The sequence below is a fragment of the Stegostoma tigrinum genome, chromosome 4, assembly GCF_030684315.1.
Source record: "Stegostoma tigrinum isolate sSteTig4 chromosome 4, sSteTig4.hap1, whole genome shotgun sequence".
Lineage (NCBI taxonomy): Eukaryota > Metazoa > Chordata > Chondrichthyes > Orectolobiformes > Stegostomatidae > Stegostoma > Stegostoma tigrinum.
In genome coordinates, this window is record NC_081357.1 from 9,743,591 (window position 1) to 9,764,009 (window position 20,419).

Below are 20,419 nucleotides of genomic sequence, written 5' to 3' on the forward strand. Positions count from 1 at the left end.
CTTTTGTTTGCCATTTATATGAGCAATTTGGATTAGAATATAGGAGGTATGGCTAGTAAGTTTGCAGAGGACCCTAAATTGGCAGTGTGGTATACAGTGAAGAAAGTTATCTAAGATTTCAAAGGGATCTTGATCAATTGGGTCAATATGCTGAGGAGTGGCAGATGGAGTTTAATTTGGATAAATGCGAGGTATTGCATTTTAGTAAAACAAATAAGGGCAGGACTTATACAATTGTTGGTAGGGTCCTGGCTAGCATTGTAGAACAGGGACCTAGGGGTTCAATTATATAATTCTTTGAAATTTGCATCATATGTAGACAGAGCTGTTAAGACATTTTGCACAGATTGTTTAGAGTTTGGTCGTCATGTTGAGGTTGTACAAGATGTTGGTGAGGCTTCTTCTGGAGTACTGTGTGCAGTTCTGATCGCCCTGCTATAGGAAGGATATTATTAAATTGGAGAGGGTTCAGAAAAGATTTACCAGGATGTTGCCGAGAAAGGAGGGTTTGAGTTGTAAGAGGCTGGAAAGGCTGGGTCTTCTTTCACTGGAGTGTAAGAAGTTGAGGGGGCTGACCTTATGGAGGCTTATTAAATCATGATGGGTTGAGATAGGGTGAATAGCGAGAGTCTTGTCCCTAGGGTGGGGAAGTTCAAAACTAGAAGGCATATATTTATGGTGAGAGGGAATGTTTAAAAAAGGACATGAGGGACAACTTTTTTACACAGTGTGGTTGGTGTGTGGAGTAATGTGCCAGAGGAAGTGATGGATGTGGGTACAGTTCCAATATTTAAAAGACATTTGGATAAGTTCATGAATAGGAAAGGTATGGAAGAGTACAGGCCAAACGCAGGCAGGTGGGACTACTTTAGTTTGGGAATATGGTCGGTGTGGACAAGTTGGACTGAAAAGTCTGTTTCCATGCTGCATGACTCTGTGACTGTGAGAGCCATAAGTTGGCGTTTCTTCCATGCTAGGAAAAAGCCCTGCTTCTGCTGTGCAGCAAACCCCCTGGTATCTGGCAAGCAAGGGGAACATGGGGTGCCGGTTACATGAATCTATGAATCTGCTGGTTGCAGCCAGAACTGCCTGTAATTAGCATCAGTGAAGTTTGATGAAAGGGAGACAGAGAGAGAGAAAGTGAGGAGGGCGCGTGCGGGGAGCGCGGAGAGAGAGGGAGAGGACCAAACAGTCAGCTCCCAGGGAGAGGACTTCTAGCTCATTGATTCTGGATTGTGGGGAATTGAATAACGGGGACTTTACTGTAGTTTGAGATTGAGAAGTCTCTGTTTTTGAAAAGGAAGGTTGGACTCATTTTCCAGGATTTTGATCTGCAGTGCACTGAAATACAGAGCAGCACCAAGAAAGTTTTGCTGTTTTTTCAGAAACAAAGTGTGCTTGAGAATCAGAATATAGACAGTCTGCACAGGAACCCCTTAAAGCTTCACCCCTAAAACGAATTTATATTAAACACACAGATTTTACACTGGTTTTAAAGGAGAAAACAGATTAGTATATATATAGTAATTTTCATAACCGTATGATGTTACAAATCAGTTCATAGTCAATTAACTCTTGAAGTGTTTTAGCTGTAATGCAGAAAATGTAGCAGCCAATTTGTGCAGCAGGCAGCCCTGCAGACACTACCGAGCTAACGAAGAGATAATGTGTTTTTTTGATGATGGCCAAGTGATAAACCTGATCCGGTCATCCTGGATTTCTGTGATGAAGAAACTGTTCATTGATGACAGGCATTTTAAACAGCTGATAGATCAAGTTGCTCTTCCTGTCTCTGAAGTCGCTGCTTAATTAGTTGATGTGGAGTCCAGAAGTGGACACATTAGTCAGGTGGGGCTGAAAAATATTTCTATAGAAGCTATGATCTTGATTTCTTATTTATTAAGTAGTGTCCTGTTCAGTGAACAATTCTAAAATAAATTATAAATTTATTCTTCAGTCAAAATTAATGCCTCAAAAAGTTTTATTACTAAGTAGAGCAGCTCACATTGCCCATCACTGACCAGTACCAACTTTGGAGGAATTATCTATAGCAAACCTGAAGCCTGTGGAGTAAGAAGGGACAGGGCAACATGGATGTAAAGTTGCCTGAGTGGCAGGAAATACAGCATCGTGGTGAGCCACTAGACATCATCTATTTGGATTTTCAGAAGGCCTTTTACAATGTGCCACTGGGGAAGCTGCTAAATAAGATAAGAGCACGTGGTTTTAGGGACAAGGTACTGATATTGATCGAGGATAGGCTGACTGGCAGAAGGCAGAAATTGGGGATAAAGGGGTTAAGATGTTAGCTGCAACGAGTGTAGTTCCACAGGGTCCGTGTTGGGACATCAACTATTCAAGTTATGCATCAACAATCTGGACAAAGGAGCTGGAGGCGTTGTTACTAAGTTTGCAGATGACACAAAGATAGATGGGGGGACAGATGGTGTTGAGGAGCCAGGGACTCTGCAGAAGGACTTGGACAGGCTAGGAGAGAGGGCAAAGTGGCAGATGGAATACAATGTGGTAAAGTGTGAGGTTATGCACTTTTGTAAGAAGAATGGAGGTGCAGACTATTTTCTAAATGGGGAAAGGCTTCGTAAATCCGAAGCACGAATGCACTCAGAAGTCTTAGTTGGAGATTCTCTTAAGATTGACATGTAGGTTCAGGTGACAGTTAGGAAGGCAAATGTAAGCATTCATTTCTCAAGGACAAGAATGCAAGAGCAGATATGTACGGCTGGGGCTGTATAAGCCTCTGGTCAGACTATTTGAGAACAATGTGCACAGTTTAGCCCCTAGATCTAAGGAAGGATAAGTTCGAATTGGAGGGGATATAGAGCAGGTTTCCAGTAATGCTGAAGGGCTTTTCATACAAGGAGCAGTTGAGGACTCTGGGTCTGTATTCAATGGAGTTTAGAAGGAGCAGGGGGTTTCTGATTGAAACTTACAGAATACTGAGAGACCTGGATAGATTGGTCTTGGAGAAGACATTTCCACTTGTAATTGAGACTAGGACCTGAGGTCACAGCCTCAGAGTGAAGGGTTAACACTCTATAATGGAGATGAGGAAGAATTTCTTCAGCCAGAGGGTGGTGATTCTGTGGAACTCATTGAGTGATTTTAAGACAGACATAGATTTTTGATCAGTAAGGGAATCAAGATTTACAAAGAGAAGGCACGAGAATGTGTTCAAAACTTTTATTTTATTCATTAATGGGATGAGGGTGTTGCTGGCTAGGCACCATTTATTGCCCATCCCTAATTGCCCAGAAGGCAGTTATGAGTCAACCGCTTTGCTGTGGGTCTGGAGTCAGATCTAGGTCAGACCAGGTAAGGATGGCAGTTTCCTTCCCTAAAGGGCATTAGTGAACCAGATGGGTTTTTCCCGACAATCAACAAAGGATTCATGGTCATCATTAGATTTTTAATTCCAGATATTTTTATTGAATTCTAATTTCACCACCTGCTGTGGCAGGATTCAAACCCAGGTCTGGATTGACAGATCTCTGGATTAACAGTCCTGTGATAATGCCACCAGCCCATCGCCTCCACTATGCTTGAAAAGTAAAGCAGACTCAATGGCCTGATTTTTCTACTATCTTTTATGATATTATGGTGAACAGTTGTTTTTTTAAACAACTCGGGGTAAACTGGGGAGTTTCAAGGTTCTGAATGCAAACCAGTGCTTTTCTTGCTCTATGCTAGTGACTGAGACCTGGACACGGAGGACACAGTTTCAAAACCTGCAAATGATACAAAATGGTGCAAAGAAGTACTATAAACTGTGAGATGAATATTATAGACTTCATGAAACTATAGACAGATGGAATGGATTATCGTGTGGCAAATGAAATTTAATACTGAAAGTTGTACAGTTTGGTAGCAAACGATGAGAGGTAACATAAAATAGTAGATACAGCTCTGATGGAGAAACAGAATCATGCATGTCTGTGTGAGATGGCAGAGCAAGTTGAGAAGGTTTTGTAAGTAGAGGCATAAAGTAAGAAACCTCAATGCTCTGATAACTTTAATAAAACTGTTGTTCAGCCTCAATTTTGTCCACATTTTGTAACTACTTTCACATCCACATAGAGGAAATTTGATAGCAACATTTAAAATCGGGCTCCGGGTGGTATAGAACATAGAACATAGAACAGTACAGCACAGAACAGGCCCTTCAGCCCACAATGTTGTGCCGACCATTGATCCTCATGTATGCACCCTCAAATTTCTGTGACCATATACATGTCCAGCAGTCTCTTAAATGACCCCAATGACCTTGCTTCCACAACTGCTGCTGGCAACGCATTCCATGCTCTCACAACTCTCTGCGTAAAGAACCTGCCTCTGACATCCCCTCTATACTTTCCACCAACCAGCTTAAAACTATGACCCCTCGTGCTAGCCATTTCTGCCCTGGGAAATAGTCTCTGGCTATCAACTCTATCTATGCCTCTCATTATCCTGTATACCTCAATTAGGTCCCCTCTCCTCCTCCTTTTCTCCAATGAAAAGAGACAGAGCTCAGTCAACCTCTCTTCATAAGATAAGCCCTCCAGTCCAGGCAGCATCCTGGTAAACCTCCTCTGAACCCTCTCCAAAGCATCCACATCTTTCCTATAATAGGGCGCCCAGAACTGGACGCAGTATTCCAAGTGCGGTCTAACCAAAGTTTTATAGAGCTGCAACAAGATCTCACGACTCTTAAACTCAATCCCCCTGTTAATGAAAGCCAAAACACCATATGCTTTCTTAACAACCCTGTCCACTTGGGTGGCTATTTTAAGGGATCTATGTATCTGCACACCAAGATCCCTCTGTTCCTCCACGCTGCCAAGAATCCTATCCTTAATCCTGTACTCAGCTTTCAAATTTGACCTTCCAAAATGCATCACCTCGCATTTATCCAGGTTGAACTCCATCTGCCACCTCTCAGCCCATCTCTGCATCCTGTCAATGTCCCGCTGCAGCCTACAACAGCCCTCTACACTGTCAACGACACCTCCGACCTTTGTGTCGTCTGCAAACTTGCTGACCCATCCTTCAATCCCCTCATCCAAGTCATTAATAAAAATTACAAACAGTAGAGGCCCAAGGACAGAGCCCTGTGGAACCCCACTCACCACTGACTTCCAGGCAGAATATTTTCCTTCTACTACCACTCGCTGTCTTCTGTTGGCCAGCCAATTCTGTATCCAAGCAGCTAAGTTCCCCTGTATCCCATTCCTCCTGACCTTCTGAATGAGCCTACCATGGGGAACCTTATCAAATGCCTTACTGAAGTTCATATACACCACATCCACAGCTCGACCCTCATCAACTTTTCTAGTCACATCCTCAAAAAAATCGATAAGGTTTGTAAGGCATGACCTACCCTTCACAAAGCCGTGTTGACTGTATTTGATCAAGCCATGCTCTTCCAGGTGGTCATAAATCTTATCCCTCAGAATCCTTTCTAACACCTTGCAGACGACAGACGTGAGGCTTACTGGTCTATAATTGCCGGGGATTTCCCTATTTCCTTTCTTGAAGAGAGGAATTACATTTGCCTCTCTCCAGTCCTCAGGTACGACTCCAGTGGAGAGCGAGGATGCAAAGATCTTCGCAAGTGGCGAAGCAATTGCATTTCTCGCTTCCCAAAGCAGCCGAGGACAAATCTGGTCCGGGCCTGGCGACTTGTCAATCTTAATGTTTGACAAAATTTTCAGCACATCAGCTTCATCTATCTCTATCCATTCCAGCATGCACACCTGCTCTTCAAAGGTTTCATTCACTACAAAGTTGGTTTCTTTCGTAAAGACAGAAGCAAAAAACTCATTTAGGGCTTCCCCTACCTCCTCAGGCTCCACACACAAGTTCCCTATGCTATCCCTGATCGGCCCTACTCTTTCTTTGATCATTCTCTTATTCCTCACGTAAGTGTAAAATGCCTTTGTGTTTTCCCGGATTCCTTCTGCCAAGCCTTTCTCGTGCCCCCTCCTGGCTCTCCTCAGACCATTTTTGAGCTCCTTCCTTGCCTGCATGTAATCCCCTCGAGCTGAATTTGACCCTAGCTTCCTCCACCTTATGTAAGCTACCTTCTTCCTTTTCACAAGAAACTCCACTGCTCTCGTCATCCAAGGTTCCTTTATCTTACCCCTTCTTGCCTGTCTCAGAGGGACATATTTACTCATCACTCCCAACAACTGTTCCTTAAACAGTCTCCACATGTCTAGAGTTCCCTTACCATGGAACAACTGCTCCCAGTCCATGCTTCCTAACTCATGCCTAATCGCATCATAGTTTCCTCTTCCCCAATTAAATATCCTCCCATTTTGCCTAATCCTCTCCTTCTCCATAGCTATGTAGAATGTGAGGCAGTTATGGTCACTATCACCAAAATGCTCTCCCACCACAAGATCTGATACCTGCCCCGGCTCGTTTCCGAGCACCAAGTCTAGAATGGCCTCTCCCCTCGTCGGCCTGTCAACGTACTGCGTTAGGAAACCCTCCTGAACACACCTTTGCAGAATCATTTTTTTTAGCAATTAAAAGAAGTCAAGCCGATAATCCTGTCTGATCTCAGCCAATTCTGAGGCTGAAATAAAATGCTCATGTTTCAATGTTTAATTAGCATTATAAACTCTCATAATGGCAGTATGAGCAAGGGCCCTTTTGTAGTGAGGCATGGAGACTGAGGGTCTGGCAATGGGAAACAGAGAGATAAGGATTTTGAGATAACAAGTGGGGCATTTAATTCAATATTTTATGTTAAAAGTAATTTTAATAGGTCAATGGTACCCTTTTAACCTAACATTACAGGTGCAGTCCTTAAAAAAGGTTATAAAACAGTGAGACCATAAAATCCCAGCCTTAGTCAAAATCCCAGTTTAAGTTAAAGAAACACTGATGATTAGCCAGTACTGTGTTTAATGTAAACAGTTATGACTCTTTCCTGCTGAAAAATCATTAGAGGTAGGGAGAAACTGATCCCACTGGTAGAAAGATAGAATATAATTTGTAAAACAAGCAATAATGCCATAAGTAAAAGCATTTTTCACAAAGCGAATGATCAGAATCTGGTATACAATGCCTTTTAATATTGTGGTGGAAAGTTTAATCCAATCATAGAGTCATACAGCATGAAAACTGGCCCTTCGGTCCAACTAGTCCCATTTGCCTGCATTTGGCCCATATCCTTCTGAACCTTTACTATTCATGTACCCGTTCAAATGTCTTTTAAATGTTTTAATTGTACTTAGCTCTACACTTCCTCTGGCAGCTTGTCCCATATACGCACCACCCTCTGATGGAAAAGCTGCCCCTCAGGCCCCTTTTAAATCTTTTCCTTTTCACCTTAAACCTATGCCCTCTGGTTTTGGACTCCCCTACCCTGGGGAAAATACCTTAGTTATTCACCTTATCTATGATCTCCTTTTGTACTTATCACTGTTTGTTTCTAAATATATATCCATTTATTTTTCAAAAGTTAATTTTCAGTCTGATTGCAACCACTTTTCGGGCAGTATATGGCTTTGTCATGACAGTAAAAGCATGTACCATTAACCAGGGATTGTTGCACTTGAATTATAATTGAAGAAAACAGGAATTATCACAATTGTATGGAATGCAGAACAGTATGAATCCTAGGATCACATGTGCCTAACAGGTGATCATTGGGATTTCACAAAGGTGCTGCTCATCAGTACAGTACAAACACATGACAGTTGTTAGTTGTGCCACCTAAACCTTTGGGACAGAATAAACAAATTGATGTAAATGTTCAAAAGGTTCAAACTCTTTCCCTTGTTCTTTTTAATCTATTCTAACAAGTAGAAGGATGAGAGGGGATCTGATTGAGGCATATAAGATTATTAAGGGATTGGACACTCTGGAGGCAGGAAGCACGTTTCCACTGATGGGTGAGTCCAGAACCAAAGGACACGGTTTAAAAATAAGTGGTAGGCCATTTAGAACAGAGTTCAGGAAAAACTTCTTCACCCAGAGAGTGGTGGGTATATGGAATGCTCTGCCCCAGAAGGCAGTGGAGGTCAACTCTCTGGATACTTTCAAGAAAGAGATAGATAGAGCTCTTAAAGATAGTGGAATCAAGGGTTATGGGGATAAGGCAGGAACAGGATACTGATTGTGGAAGATCAGCCATGATCATAATGAATGGTGGTGCTGGCTCGAAGGGCCGAATGGCCTACTCCAGCACCTATTGTCTATTGTCTATAAATACATTCTGTTTTAAGTAACTTCTCATTTTTGTATTTATGGTGGACTGGTGCCACAAAAGCACTCTTAACAAAGTGATATCTTCCATTTAAGGTAAATAGTGGAACTAGGTTAGAAAAAAAATTAACTGCTACATATTTGAAATAAATATTTTCTTTAAAATAGTCAGAATGAAAGAGAAGAATTCGAGGGAGAATTCAAGCAAAAGTATGAACGGGAGAGGATCATGCTGAGTGAAGACAACAAGAAGTTATCAACTGAACTTGATAAGGTGAGGTTGCCTTGGAGTTCTGGGATTTATTGTATCCATGAGGTGACTGTTTCACAAAGCATGAATTACTGAAGGCCTTTGAGCTTTGGATAGAAAGGCTTTGTCACTCCCCACTTTGAATGTTGCTAATGAGTGGTCTGGAAACCCAGCTAATCTTTTTTCTTACATTCCCATGTTGTATAATATTTTGAATGTGAAATAATTGGTCCTTTGAGGCTGATTTACATTTATGTAATGCAATTCAGACGAAAACATCATTCTTCACAAAAGTGTCCTTTGAGATGTCAGTCTGAGGAAATTGATGCACACAGAATGTGAATGCCCTATTAGTGTTTCCATTTTATCACTGTCTAAACTCAAAAGGATTGTTTATCTATTAAATGTTAAAACCAATCCTTAGAAAATTAATTCTGAGCACACATTCAGGTATCAAAGAGTTATTGAGAAATTAGCACCGTTCCTTTAGCATATTAAATGTAATTTAGGTAATGCTAATCTTGTATGTGAATTGCATATGAATTCATGAAACTTTTAAAAATAACCCTTCACTTAAGATGATTTCATAATTAGAATTTAAAATTCTATAAACTTGAGCTTAATGATTTAATCAGAGATGACAATCATTTTAATTTGCTGCCGAGAAGCAGTATACAAATTCGGTCCAACATCAAGTGCATCTCAGAAATGCAGTGGGAGTCCAAATACATTGCATGTAACATGTTCTAGAAGGACATATTTGGGAATGTATTGCAGAAGGTAAATCACTTGAACTTGAGAAACATAGTTGGTGCTTATATTGCAGTTCTGAGGGATGGCTGTATCAATGTAGATTCCATCCTTCAAATTGCTAATGCCTCACTCTCCTCTTATAGATGGTGCATGGAGAGTGGAATGCCTCCTCTTGACCCTATTCATCATTCGTCCAAAACCCAAAGCATGTTTTAGTCAGCTATATAAAAATACAGTTTTTAATTACCTATTCCTGAAACGTGGGTAACACAGTCATGGCTTTACTGCTCGTCCCTAGTTGGCATGAGGTTATTCAGATAAAGTACATAATCTGGTATTGGAGTCACACAGGAGCTATCCAAGTCATGATATTTTGTGGTTTGCACCTTTTGTTGGAATTCATGATTATTCTGTTGAACGGCACACATTGGATTGTTACACTTCTTTACCGGTACTGACTGATCTATGTAATTTTAGAATTTGCTGTTTTTATTCATCATGGATCAGTTTTTAAAAATGACAAGAGGTCGACATCCCCAGTATTCTGCTTCCGTTCCTGTGAATGTTATTTTACCGTAGCTTCTCCCTTTGAATTTTCTCAAATGAATAACAATGTTCATTAATATAGCACCTTTACCTTTCAGTATGCCCCAAAATGCTTCACAGCATTATCTAAACTTGACGCTGAGCCAGATAAAGAGATATTAAGATGGAGAGATTTTAAGGACTACCTTTAAATGAGAAGAGGAAAGCAGAGAGGGTTAGGGGCGGAAAGCTTAGAGCTTTCACTGCCCCTGGTAGAGCATTTAAAATCAGGAACACTGGAGGAGTGCAGACATATCTGAGGTTTATTAGGCTGGAGAAGGTTACAAAGATAGGGAGGGGTAAGGATGGCTTTGAAAACAAGGGGAAGATTATTAAAATCAATATGATGCTTAACCACAGGAGAGGGTAGCTTATTGAGTCTGTATATAATAGAATGCAAATGAGTATTTGTTCGAGCAAGGCCAGCAGATTGTTGGGTGACTTCAGGTTTATGGAGGGTGAATGAGCATTTTCACACAAGCAGTTGGGAGAGAACACATCCTGAGTGAGACAAAGCCAGCATGGGTAAATATTTCTGGGTATTTGAAGCACAATGGGAATTTGATGTGGAGGGGAAGAGATGCTTTTCTTTCTGTGATTTGTAAGGGCTGTACTGTATAGTAGTGAGGGCTAGGGACTAAGGGCCCGAGAATAGTTGGTAGTGTTTGATACTAAACATTAAGTAAAAGATTTAATTTAATGGGGTAATTCATAGAAGAGAAGCTTAAAGCCTTGATGTGCTCTTCCTGCTCTTTGTGGGAACAAGGGAGTATTTCCATTGCCGAGAGCCAGCATGTATGCAGGGTGTGTCTCCAGTTTCATCTTCTGGAAGCCTGGATTCCCAGGTTACGGAGCTGAAGCAGCGCTGGGGACACTGTGGACCATCCACAAAGCTGAGAATATCATTGATAGCATGTACAGGGAGGTGGTCGCACTGCAAGCTAAGATTCCACAGGCAGGAAGCATATAGGTGACCACCAAGCAGAGCAAAAGGACAGTGCAGGCAGTGCAGGAACCCCCTGTGGCTATTCCGCCAGCAAAGCAGATAGAAAGCTCTGTGTGCTGTTTAGAAGAATGGCTTCTTAGGGAATGGCAGCAACAGTGAAATTCTTTGTGCACCACAGATGGCTCAGCTGCACAGAGGAGAAATAAAATGTGTGAGAATGCAATAGTTACAGCGGATGCAATTATTATGGGGAATAGACAGGCATTTTTCTGGCTGCAAATGAGACCCTAGGGTGGAATGTTATCTTTCTGCTGCTAGGGACAAGGATATGTCAGAGCAATTACAGAACATTCTGGGGTTGTGGGGTTATGGGGGAACAAATGGTGAACAGCCGACGGTTGTACACATTGGTGCAAATGAGAAAAATGTGGGATGAGGTCCTAAAAGCAGTATATAGAGAGTTAGGAAGTAGGTTGAAAAACAGGACCTCAAAGGTACTAGTCTCAAGATTATTACCACTGTCATGTGTAGAGTAAGACTAAATCATGAATAAATCATGAGGATCGAATTGAGTAATGTACAAACTGATCAGTAACAACTTCTGCTTTTGGTGTCATGCAGCTCACTATCATGTTTGAGAAGCTAAGTGCAAGCAACAAACAGATGGAGGAAGAGTTACGTGACTTAGCAGAGAAGAAGGAATCTGTGGCACATTGGGAGGCCCAAATCACAGAGATCATCCAGTGGTTAGTCCTTTTAAAGTTTAAAATATGCTGCTGAAGAATGTGGGAGAAAAACACAATTCTTAATTTTTTTAAGAATGCTATTATTGTGGAATTCTGTTATCATCAAAAACAGTTTTGCAGATATAATGTAAATAAAAAGGCAAATGTCTCTCTAGTTCATTACACTCAGGACTTCTGGTTATTGGTCACGCTCAGGGACTCCACAGTTGTAGGCCACAAAGCATTAGATAGGGACTTTCAAGAACTTGAACCCGGTTATGCTACAGTAACATGGATACACATTCAAGGATGTTGGGTGATTTGAAGCCTCAACCAGGGTGATGGTTTTCCCTGAAACTGCTGCTCTGGAACTTCTGTGTGTTAAAGCTTGGATATATGGGCAATGAAGAATAGGCTCCCAAGCCAGCTTTACAGACTTAAGCTTTCAAATCAAGACATACACTCCATGTTGTACGCCTTCATTCAGCAAACACACTCAGCTTGCTCATATATTTGTGGATATTTTACCAATAACCAGTTCAGAGACATTATTACACACTTCTGGAGCAGGAGGGACTCTCAGTCCAGGAGTAGGGAATCTGCCTTTGCACCACAAAAGCACTCTGCTATGTTTCCGGTATTTTCTAATCAACCTGCTGAGAGATGTTAATGTTACACCTCTGAAGCAGATGGGACTTGAACTTGGACCTTCTGGCTCAGAGGTAGTGACAGTACCACTGTGCCACAAGAACTCTCCCTCCCCTGTATATGTGAGCATCGCCAAATAATGCGCATTACTTCAGTACAAATGAGCTCTAATTGCTGTATAATTAACAACCTTATAATCGAGGCCACAGTGCTAGGTGGTGGAGGTGCTTTTGTGGGATGAGTGGCTATTAAGTATGGTAGCAGGGACACCAAGTAAGGAGGAAAAGTGATGAGGGGAAGGGAAGAGGATAGTAGATGACGTGAGCAGAGGTGGAGAATGGGTGAGAGAGAACAGATGACAGAGTGGGTGAGGAAGTGGAGTAAGTGGAATGGGAGGTGTGGACAGATGAAGTGAGGGGAGAGGATACGGCTGGAGTGAGAGTAGATGAATTGGAGGAACTGAGAGAAGAGGGCAAGGGGAGGAGCGCAGGATTGGGATGGGAAGAGGGAGAGTAGGATCTTTGAGGAGACACATTTTAAACTAAAATGGATGTGCACTGAACAGTGATCTGGGACTGGAGATGCCTCGAACTAAACAGGCTGCTTGGAACATCATGAAAAGATACCAAATTTTAACATGTCAGCTGCCATGGGGCAAAGAATGTAATGCTGCCGGGAGTTTTAGCCCATTGTGTACAAAGAAAATTTAGAAGGAATATTGATCAACTCCAAACCAGCTACATGTCAGTAGATTCACTCTGACATATCGAGAAGCAGCTGAGGCTACTGAATACAGCAAATACTATGGGCCTCAGACAGATTCCTTTCTTTTGTTACATATCTAGCAGTCAGCACTGGAGCAAAAACATAGAGGAGACAAACATACGAATAGGAAATCAAGACTATGCAGATAATAACGTGCTCTCTCTAAGGGATGCCTAAGCTACGTCCTTATTTTTACCTCCTCCTGTCAGAATACAAGCAACTCTGTCGATACACATCAATTAAATGTATTGAATTTGCCTTAGAATCCCAGCTGAGAAAAGCAAGTGTGGAGGTTGGTGACTGAAAGGATTTTTGAAAACAAAAGTTACCCACTCAGTGAATTTCAGTTTGATATTAGAGGAAAGCTCTCTTGGTCACAGCCTGCTGATGTTTAAACATTGATCACACTGGCTTGGCCACCACGTTACTGCCAGCAGTTTTGGAAATAAACACGCTCTTTACTGAAGCACATGTTGTGCACATCTTACTGAAAATAAAGAACCCTTCTGCACAGGGATTATCTTAGTGTGGGATTACTGGATTCAATCCAAAAACTAAACGGCAGTCTCAGCAAGTGAAAACACATGTTAAAATAGTCGCATGTTAGATTGAAGGGGGTGCAAGAACTGTGGGATATTAAGCGTATTTGAGGTTTTACTTTGAAAAACAATTCTACAAATTCACTCCTGTATTTCTTCCATCCATCTTGTTGCAAATGTTAAAATTAATTCTGATCACCTAAATAAAACGCTTTCTCAGTCAGCCTTTCACTTTCTGAGAAAGCCCTGAACACAGTGCGAAGTTTTGTTGGAGACATGCTGCCTTGAATTCCACCTCTCCGTATCCCCCCTCCATACTTTTGTATTGGAGTGGTTGTTTTAACCTATTAAGGACTTGAAATGTTTGCTTAATTCAAGTAATAACAGCATTTTATACTACCATTATATGATTCTTCCTTTGCATATTGCTGGAACAAGAGACATGTTCAGCTAAGCTTTTTGTCTTATAGAGATATAGGAACTAAAAGGACGAGTAGGCCATTTGATTAACTCTCAGTCATCAAGAAATTGACAGGAGGTGTCATTCATAGTGCTATAAAGTGACACTTCCAAAGAAGAAACCTCCTCACTGACACTCCGGTCTTGGCCTCACTACTTTTGTAACATTCATTTGATTTATAAAAATAATCTGAAATCTATTTAAGAAGTGTGCAGTATCTAGAATGAGCAGTCGTGGTTTTAAGACAGGGGTGGCAGATTTAAAATGGAGATGAGGAGGAATTACTTCTCTAAAAATGTAGTGAGTCTGTGGAATTCACCACCCCACAGTGCAAAACACTGAATAAATTTAAGTAGATAGACAGTTATTTTTTTAAATTGGTAATGGGTTATAGAGTGATAGAGAATGGACAGGAAAGTAGAGTACAGGCCAAAATGATATCCGTCATGATTGTAATGAATGGTGGATCAGACTCAAGGAGCTCAATTTGCCTGCCTCACCAAGTTCTTATGTTCTAATTGAAAGCTAGCCTCGGTATTATCAGTTGGCATTTAAAAAGAAACCATCTGGTTCATTAATGTCAACAAAATGTGAGGCTGGATGAACACAGCAGGCCAAGCAGCATCTCAGGAGCACAAAAGCTGATGTTTCGGGCCTAGACCCTTCATCAGAGAGGGGGATGGGGTGAGGGTTCTGGAATAAATAGGGAGAGAGGGGGAGGCGGACCGAAGATGGAGAGAAAAGAAGATAGGTGGAGAGAGTATAGGTGGGGAGGTAGGGAGGGGATAGGTCAGTCCAGGGAAGACGGACAGGTCAAGGAGGTGGGATGAGGTTAGTAGGTAGATGGGGGTGCGGCTTGGGGTGGGAGGAAGGGATGGGTGAGAGGAAGAACATGTTAGGGAGGCGGAGACAGATTGGACTGGTTTTGGGATGCAGTGGGTGGAGTGGAGGAGCTGGGCTGGTTGTGTGGTGCAGTGGGGGGAGGGGACGAACTGGGCTGGTTGAGGGATGCAGCTGGGGAAGGGGAGATTTTGAAACTGGTGAAGTCCACATTGATACCATTAGGCTGCAGGGTTCCCAGGCGGAATATGAGTTGCTGTTCCTGCAACCTTCGGATGGCATCATTGTGGCACTGCAGGAGGCCCATGATGGACATGTCATCTAAAGAATGGGAGGGGGAGTGGAAATGGTTTGCGACTGGGAGGTGCAGTAGTTTGTTGCGAACTGAGCGGAGGTGTTCTGCAAAGCGGTCTCCAAGCCTCCGCTTGGTTTCCCCAATGTAGAGGAAGCCACACCGGGTACAGTGGATGCAGTATACCACATTGGCAGATGTGCAGGTGAACCTCTGCTTAATGTGGAATGTCATCTTGGGGCCTGGGATAGGGGTCAGGGGGGAGGTGTGGGGGCAAGTGTAGCATTTCCTGCGGTTGCAGGGGAAGGTGCCGGGTGTGGTGGGGTTGGAGGGCAGTGTGGAGCGAACAAGGGAGTCACGGAGAGAGTGGTCTCTCCGGAAAGCAGACAAGTGTGGGGATGGAAAAATGTCTTGGGTGGTGGGGTCGGATTGTAGATGGCGGAAGTGTCGGAGGATGATGCGTTGTATCCGGAGGTTGGTGGGGTGGTGTGTGAGAACGAGGGGGATCCTCTTTGGGCGGTTGTGGCGGGGGCGGGGTGTGAGAGACGTGTTGCGGCAAATACGGGAGACGCGGTCGAGGGCATTCTCGATCACTGTGGGGGGAAAGTTGCGGTCCTTGAAGAATTTGGACATCTGGGATGTGCGGGAGTGGAATGTCTTGTCGTGGGAGCAGATGCGGCGGAGGCGGAGGAATTGGGAATAGGGGATGGAATTTTTGCAGGAGGGTGGGTGGGAGGAGGTGTATTCTAGGTAGCTGTGGGAGTCGGTGGGCTTGAAATGGACATCAGTTACAAGCTGGTTGCCTGAGATGGAGACTGAGAGGTCCAGGAAGGTGAGGGATGTGCTGGAGATAGCCCAGGTGAACTGAAGGTTGGTGTGGAAGGTGTTGGTGAAGTGGATGAACTGTTCGAGCTCCTCTGGGGAGCAAGAGGCGGCGCCGACACAGTCATCAATGTACCGGAGGAAGACGTGGGATTTGGGGCCTGTGTAGGTGCGGAAGAGGGACTGTTCCACGTAACCTACAAAGAGGCAGGCATAGCTGGGGCCCATGCGGGTGCCCATGGCCACCCCCTTAGTCTGTAGGAAGTGGGAGGAGTCAAAAGAGAAGTTGTTGAGGGTGAGGACGAGTTCGGCTAGGTGGATGAGGGACCTGCCTGCCCCGGTCGACCAATCGTCTCAGCCTGCTCCTGCCCCACCGAACTCATCTCCACCTATCTGGACTCCATTTTCTCCCCCTTGGTCCAGGAACTCCCCACCTACGCCCGTGACACCACCCACGCCCTCCACCTCCTCCAGGACTTCTAATTCCCTGGCCCCCAACACCTCATTTTCACCATGGTCGTCCAGTCCCTATACACCTGCATTCCGCATGCAGATGGCCTCAAGGCCCTCCGCTTCTTCCTGTCCCGCAGGCCCGACCAGTCCCCCTCCACCGATACCCTCATCCGCCTAGCCGAACTTGTCCTCACCCTCAACAACTTCTCTTTTGACTCCTCCCACTTCCTACAGACTAAGGGGGTGGCCATGGGCACCCGCATGGGCCCCAGCTATGCCTGCCTCTTTGTAGGTTACGTGGAACAGTCCCTCTTCCGCACCTACACAGGCCCCAAACCCCACCTCTTCCTCCGGTACATTGATGACTGTATCGGCGCCGCCTCTTGCTCTCCAGAGGAGCTCGAACAGTTCATCCACTTCACCAACACCTTCCACCCCAACCTCAAGTTCACCTGGGCCATCTCCAGCACATCCCTCACCTTCCTGGACCTCTCAGTCTCATCTCAGGCAACCAGCTTGTAACTGATGTCCATTTCAAGCCCACCGACTCCCACAACTACCTAGAATACACCTCCTCCCACCCACCCTCCTGCAAAAATTCCATCCCCTATTCCCAATTCCTCCGCCTCCGCCGCATCTGCTCCCACGACAAGACATTCCACTCCCGCACATCCCAGATGTCCAAATTCTTCAAGGACCGCAACTTGCCCCCCCACAGTGATCGAGAACGCCCTCGACCGCGTCTCCCGTATTTGCCGCAACACGTCTCTCACACCCCGCCCCCGCCACAACCGCCCAAAGAGGATCCCCCTCGTTCTCACACACCACCCCACCAACCTCCGGATACAACGCATCATCCTCCGACACTTCCGCCATCTACAATCCGACCCCACCACCCAAGACATTTTTCCATCCCCATCCCTGTCTGCTTTCCGGAGAGACCACTCTCTCCGTGACTCCCTTGTTCGCTCCACACTGCCCTCCAACCCCACCACACCCGGCACCTTCCCCTGCAACCGCAGGAAATGCTACACTTGCCCCCACACCTCACCCCTATCCCAGACCCCAAGATGACATTCCACATTAAGCAGAGGTTCACCTGCACATCTGCCAATGTGGTATACTGCATCCACTGTACCCGGTGTGGCTTCCTCTACATTGGGGAAACCAAGCGGAGGCTTGGAGACCGCTTTGCAGAACACCTCCGCTCAGTTCGCAACAAACTACTGCACCTCCCAGTCGCAAACCATTTCCACTCCCCCTCCCATTCTTTAGATGACATGTCCATCATGGGCCTCCTGCAGTGCCACAATGATGCCACCCGAAGGTTGCAGGAACAGCAACTCATATTCCGCCTGGGAACCCTGCAGCCTAATGGTATCAATGTGGACTTCACCAGTTTCAAAATCTCCCCTTCCCCAACTGCATCCCTCAACCAGCCCAGTTCGTCCCCTCCCCCCACTGCACCACACAACCAGCCCAGCTCTTCCCCCCCCACCCACTGCATCCCAAAACCAGTCCAACCTGTCTCCGCCTCCCTAACATGTTCTTCCTCTCACCCATCCCTTCCTCCCACCCCAAGCCGCACCCCCATCTACCTACTAACCTCATCCCACCTCCTTGACCTGTCCGTCTTCCCTGGACTGACCTATCCCCTCCCTACCTCCCCACCTATACTCTCTCCACCTATCTTCTTTTCTCTCCATCTTCGGTCCGCCTCCCCCTCTCTCCCTATTTATTCCAGAACCCTCACCCCATCCCTCTCTCTGATGAAGGGTCTAGGCCCGAAACGTCAGCTTTTGTGCTCCTGAGATGCTGCTTGGCCTGCTGTGTTCATCCAGCCTCACATTTTGTTGTCTTGGATTCTCCAGCATCTGCAGTTCCCATTATCTCTGGTTCATTAATGTACTTGAAGAAAGGAAATCTGTCATCCTTAGCTGTTAATCTTGACATGCAGTGTTGACTCTAAGCTGCTGCGCATGATGATCAGCATGCCAATGACATTGACTTGTGGTTCTGAACTTCGCTGGCACACACAGACCTCCAGAGGTCTACCTAAAAGTATAAAAATTATTGGGAGTTTTGGAGCCAAGCAATAATCATTTCCAATAAGAGAAATCTACCCATATCCCTATGTCTTTCAGTAGTGTTACCATCACTGACTCCCCCATTATCGAAATCCTGAGGGTCACCACTGACCAAAAGCTAAACTAAGCAAGGGGTGAAAGTTTATTGAGGGTAAGCAGAAATACGGAGTAACCAGAGGAACATTGATTTTATTCAACGTCAGAAAGATCTTGAGGGGCCAAGAGGTCCATTTCTGCTCCTAATCATATGTTCATTTCCAGTAACCCCATCAATATCTTAAACTGAAGATACATTAGTTTTAAACTGTGTCCTGTAAACTCTCCGACAGAGGAAAACATCCCTTCAGCACCCACCCTGTCGCCCCTGAACATCATGTGTCTCAGTATTACCACTTATTCTTCAAATTGCCAGTGGATACATTCCCAGTTTATTCATACTTATTTCTTAGGATAATTATACCTATCCCAAATATCAATGACGTAAACCTTCTTCAACCTGCTTCTAACACATTGAAATCCTCTTTTAAATAAAGTGACTAAAACTGTACACAATAGTCCAGATGTGGACTCACCAATCCCTTTGTACAATTGTAACAGTTCATCTTCACAACTATATTTCATTTCTTTTGCAATAAGCAACAACATTCTATTTGCCTTCCTAATAACTTCCTGTACCTGCATACTAACTTTGTGATTCATGTCCAAGGACACCAGTTACCCTTTCTATCTGAGTCTGCAGTCTGTCTCTATTTAAATAATAGGTTTCTGTTCTGAGCCTCCTGCTAGTGTGGGCAACTTTGCATATTCCTACATGATACCCCATCTGCCAAATATTTGCTCACTTACTTAATCAATCATCGGATCAAATGCAAATTTCAAAAGAACACAACAATTTATACTATAGATGCTAAGGATGGTAATGGTTAAAAAAGTCAAGTTAACGTTACTGAGAATTGTTCAACAAGTTCTGCCCAGCCTCAGAATCATATATAACAGGACATGTTTTGTTTTGGGGTTGCACATGTAGGCTGATGGAGCTAACACAGTGTGGAGCTGGAGGAACACAGCAGGCCAGGCAGCATTAGAGAAGCAGGAAAGCTGAAGTTTCAGGTCGGGACCCTTCTTCAGAAACGGGTCCTCATTTCTGAAGAAGGGTCCCGATCCGAAATGTCAGCTTTCCTGCTTCTCTGATGCTGCCTGGCCTGCTGTGTTCCTCCAGCTCCACACTGTGTTATCTCTGACTCCAGCATCGGCAGTTCTTACTAACTCTAAGTGAGTTATAACCCCACTGCAAAGCCTCTTCTAGGGAAGCCCACCTGGCAGGGGTTATCCTCCTCCCTCCAGAAAGACTTTAGTGGATCTCTCTCCCACTGCAACCCTCTGGTAATCTCTTCGGCCCTGAAACCGCTCAACCACGTACTGAAGCAAACCAGGTACTACAGCCACATTTCCTCTCTCAGTGCCTGCCTATGGAACCGGATCATCCCAAATGGATTGCAGTCTGTATTCAGGCCATCCCAATTTGGCCCTGATCGCGACAACTGCTACATACAGAACATTCAGATTCTCCAGAAATGTTTTTCTCTGAAGCTCCTCAAGCACACGTTCTCAACAATGCGCCGGCATCTTCTGGCCCTACAGACAAGCCTACCCCAGCTCAGAGCCTCCCTTTCCCAGACCAGCCCATTTCTGAAGAAGGGTCCTGATCTGAAATGTCAGCTTTCCTGCTCTTCTGTTGCTGCCTGGACTGCTGTGTTCCTCCAGCTCCATACTGTGTTTTCGCTGACTCCAGCATCAGCAGTTCTTACTATGTCCAGGCTAATAGAGTACAGTCTGTATTCTATTGTGATCAAACAATGGAATATAGTGTTTGATTCAATAGGCCAAACATTGGGATGTAAGCCTATGAATTTAGTATCACACCAACTGTGAACCTGTACAGCTCCTTGCTGTATTATGTGATAAGCAGAATACTTTTGGACTGACAGTAGTATCTTATTAATGGAAAATACAATTAATGTAGTCACAAAATGATAG

General features: G+C 44.3%; 1 protein-coding gene across 10 annotated transcripts in view; it reads left to right on the forward strand.

The window, feature by feature from the left end:
- The window catches only part of LOC125452379 (serine/threonine-protein kinase MRCK alpha-like), a 565,420-nt gene that overhangs the window by 437,711 nt on the left and 107,290 nt on the right, over positions 1–20,419 (forward strand). For all 10 annotated transcript variants that reach the window (XM_048530678.2, XM_048530679.2, XM_059645157.1 and 7 more), the window contains 2 exons: positions 8,386–8,491; positions 11,373–11,497. In XM_048530678.2, the coding sequence (XP_048386635.1) occupies positions 8,386–8,491; positions 11,373–11,497 (231 nt within the window). The remainder of the gene's footprint in view (positions 1–8,385; positions 8,492–11,372; positions 11,498–20,419) is intronic.